This window comes from Miscanthus floridulus, unplaced genomic scaffold, assembly GCF_019320115.1.
Source record: "Miscanthus floridulus cultivar M001 unplaced genomic scaffold, ASM1932011v1 os_1776, whole genome shotgun sequence".
Taxonomy (NCBI): Eukaryota; Viridiplantae; Streptophyta; class Magnoliopsida; order Poales; family Poaceae; genus Miscanthus; species Miscanthus floridulus.
The window spans coordinates 18,777-22,252 of record NW_027097907.1 but is presented as its reverse complement, the minus strand read 5'-3'; the positions used below and the strand labels follow the sequence as shown (position 1 = coordinate 22,252).

General features: G+C 52.4%; 1 protein-coding gene across 1 annotated transcript; it reads right to left on the bottom strand.

Moving 5' to 3' along the window:
• Positions 1-1,525: 1,525 nt before the first annotated feature.
• LOC136534305 (zerumbone synthase-like) lies at positions 1,526-3,231 on the bottom strand. Its single transcript, XM_066526765.1, is given in 3 exon segments — positions 1,526-1,883; positions 1,886-2,475; positions 3,035-3,231. Coding segments are annotated over 3 exon segments (960 nt in total). The 5' UTR covers positions 3,211-3,231; the 3' UTR covers positions 1,526-1,689.
• Positions 3,232-3,476: the final 245 nt, after the last annotated feature.

Below are 3,476 nucleotides of genomic sequence, written 5' to 3'. Positions count from 1 at the left end.
AGCAGCTGCTTCCCAGGGTCATTCTAACTATGTTCGACTCAGGGTCCTTTGGTTGGACTTTTGGCCCCAAAAGCCAAAAGCCTAACCAAAGGGGCTGTTTTTGGAGGCTGCTTTTTCAGAAGCAGCTGCTTTTCCGTAGTACATTTTTGAAAGCTGGTTTGACCCTGCTTTTGTCTTTTGGCTTTTTGCTTTTCGAAATTGGTGGAATAAAAAGTTCTTCCATAGTTGTTCCAACAGAGATAAAGATAGAAGGTATATTTTATACTTGTTTAACCATACAACTTTCAGCTTTTCTACAGCTCACAGCCCACAGCAGCTTTCCCACAGCTCACAGCCTACAACAGCTTTTTCCCACAGCCACAGCTCAACCAAACACACCCTCGAAACTAAGGAGGGTACCGTCATGGAGCTGCATCAGTTGAGAGAATTCTTCAGAATCTCTCTCAGAAGAGATTTCTGCTGTTGCTACTTCATCCACGCATCTGCTGGACCAGGAGTGCTGCATCAGTTGTCGGCACACCAGCTCTTTCTCACCATGTTCGGCGCAATTCTCATGACGGAAGTGAGAGCGAATCAGAAACCATTGACCTTAATTCCTGGACCAGGAGTGGTGGGCCTCTGATGAGGACAGCATCTGCTGACAAGTTCATCAGTTTCATCCATAACCTTGAGATTGACACGGGATTAAGTAGGCCCTGTACTGTGGAGGGTGGTACTGCAGGTATTTCGTTAGAATACCTTCCCAAACGATCCACGACCGAACAATAGCTCAAGTGTTACTACGCCAGGTAGATGCACAGAAAATTCTGAGACCGAGGCATGCAACACTGTCAACACCAGAGCCAGTCAAGCTCCTACTCCCACAAGCATCGCTGTTTCTGAAGGAGATTTGCTGCAGCCCGAAAGCACTACTAACGGTATCCTGCTTAACATTGTGAAAAGAGATGCCCTGCAGGCTCAAAATGACAGTGTAACTGAATTGGCCGAAAGCTCCTGTGCCGAAGCATATGTGACAACTTGTGACGCCATCTCAGGGTCTGACTGTGCTGAAGGATGCTCCTGACTCGAGCAATCACTCACTTGATAATGATGATTTTGTAGTTTCACGTCAACCTTCAGCTGATGATTAGATTCTTCTTGATTTTGAAAGGTCATTATATAGCATGCTCACTACAGCAACGCTGCACAGGAAAATTGTACTTGCTCTATTTAAAGAGCATGGGTAGCATATATGTACCGATGCAAATGAGTTGGACCGCAAATCCGCATGTAGACCACGGGTTTAGGGATACACATATCACATATGCTATGTTAATGTTAATATTAATATCTACATCTATTGTGAAGAAATTGTTGGTTAATGCTTGTGTGATGAACTGATGATGTACCGACATGATTTTTCCAACTGCTGGAGAAAGCACTTTTTATATATCTCTTTGCGTGGTGCATGGTGAAAGTTTCTATGATCACTCTGCCTGCCTGTTTAGGCACTGCTGAAAATTCATTTGTTAGCACATTCAGCAGCCATATACGTGAATTCGGCATTGATACTTAGAATGTCCAATCATCTGTTCGCTACATGTAACATGCTGCGGTTTATTAGTCTTGCGGACACTCCTTACAACAAGCCACATCTCACTCAGAGTAGCAGCAGAACAAGAGTGATAATAATGCTGCTAACAAGCTGAGCTACTCCTCGAACGGTTTGAGGTTAAGGTTGACGGCTGTGAAGCCGCCGTCCACCATGAGGTTGAGCGCGCTGACGTACCTCGCCTCGTCGCTGGCCAGGTAGAGCACCGCCTGGGCGACGTCCTCGGGCATCAAGTCGACGCCCTTGAGGTTGGCCGCGCCGCCGACGAAGGCGAGGAAGTCCTTGAGCGCGTCGGCAGGTGCGGCATGGACAGCGTCGTGGGCACGGCGTAGGGGGACACGCAATTGACGCGCACCCCGTGGCGGCCGAGCTCCGCGGCGACGCTCTTGGTGAGCCCGACCACGGCGTGCTTGGACGCCGTGTACGCGTGCGGGCCCATCCCGCTGATGGCGCTGGCCACGCTGGCCAGCGACACGATGGAGCCCCGCTTCTGCGGGATCATGACGCGCGCCGCGTGCTTCATCCCCAGGAACACGCCGTGCACGTTGACGTCGAGCACCCTGCGCGCCTCGGCGAAGTCCACGGCACGGATGTCCGTCACCTTGGTGCCCGTCACGCCCGCGTTGTTCACCATCACGTCCAGCGCGCCGAACCGCTCCGCCGCCGCGTCCACGGCGCGGCTCACGTCCTCCTCCGACGTCACGTCGCAGTGGACGAACATGACGCCCTGCGCGTCGCCTCCCAGGGCGTCACGCAGCTGCTGCCCGGCTTCGTCCTGGATGTCCGCGACACAGACCTTGGCGCCGTGCTCCATGAAGAGGCGAACGATGGCTTCGCCGATGCCGGTGGCGCCACCGGTGACGAGGGCCACCTTCCCTTCCAACCTGTGCTTCGGGAAGAAACGCACGATCAAATTTGAACAACGAAAACACAGCTACCGCCTACCGGATGAAGCAGCTCCGTACACTAATATGAGATTGCAACTGGATTTAGTCTCAGATTCATGAAAGATTTCTAAATCCTATATAAACCTCATGGCTGGTGCGCATGAACAATACCCCGATCGACTGTATGCCGATATATACTGGAAGTCTGGAATAGTAGAATGGTTAAGGATACACTTGGCACACGATTTCCTCCCAAAAAGAAGGGGAAAAAGAACAGTTGGCTCACTAAAAGACAAGCACAGCTTCTCAGCCATTGCATCACATTCCACCAGAAAGAGCACAGTCCTTTGGCTGGGTGGATCCGATTCATCGCATTTCGCAGCAAAAAAGTGGAAACTTTGATCGAGATCTTGCATAATCGGTCTTGTTTTTAACAAGCAGGGTTTCAACTGCAACAGCAACCGAGCTGTGGAGCAGCCATGGACTGGGGAGTGGAGGAGCAGGGAACGGCACGAGCCATGGAGGGAGGGGATGAAGTAAAGAGCAGGGCACACACCGCTTGCTTGAGGACGACGACGGCGAGGAGCCCGCGGCGGCCATCGTCTCTGGATCGGCGCTTGCCCCCTCCGCGCTCCGGCGGTCGCCGAATCCAAGTGCGCGTTGTCGCTGCGGGGGCGAGCAAGTTGGGGAGGCGTTGTCAGAATCTAGGTGGAGCCAGCGCATGTGGCACATGGGCCAGTGCCCAGTGAAGTAGGCCGCCGCACCGGGCGTTTCGTGTGGGCGAGTCGCAGCCGTCCACGTACCCAGCACCACTCGCGCGCGTCTGGCGTCCCAGTTCTATCGACTCGCGACCGCGACGGCGGCGAAACCCATGTCGACACCCACGTGGCCACGTTGGATTTCTGCCGCTTGGCAGTGCACGCGCGTTGACTGTCAATCTCAATCTCAATCGCTATCTATATCTCTCTATATTATTTATTTATTATTATTATATATAA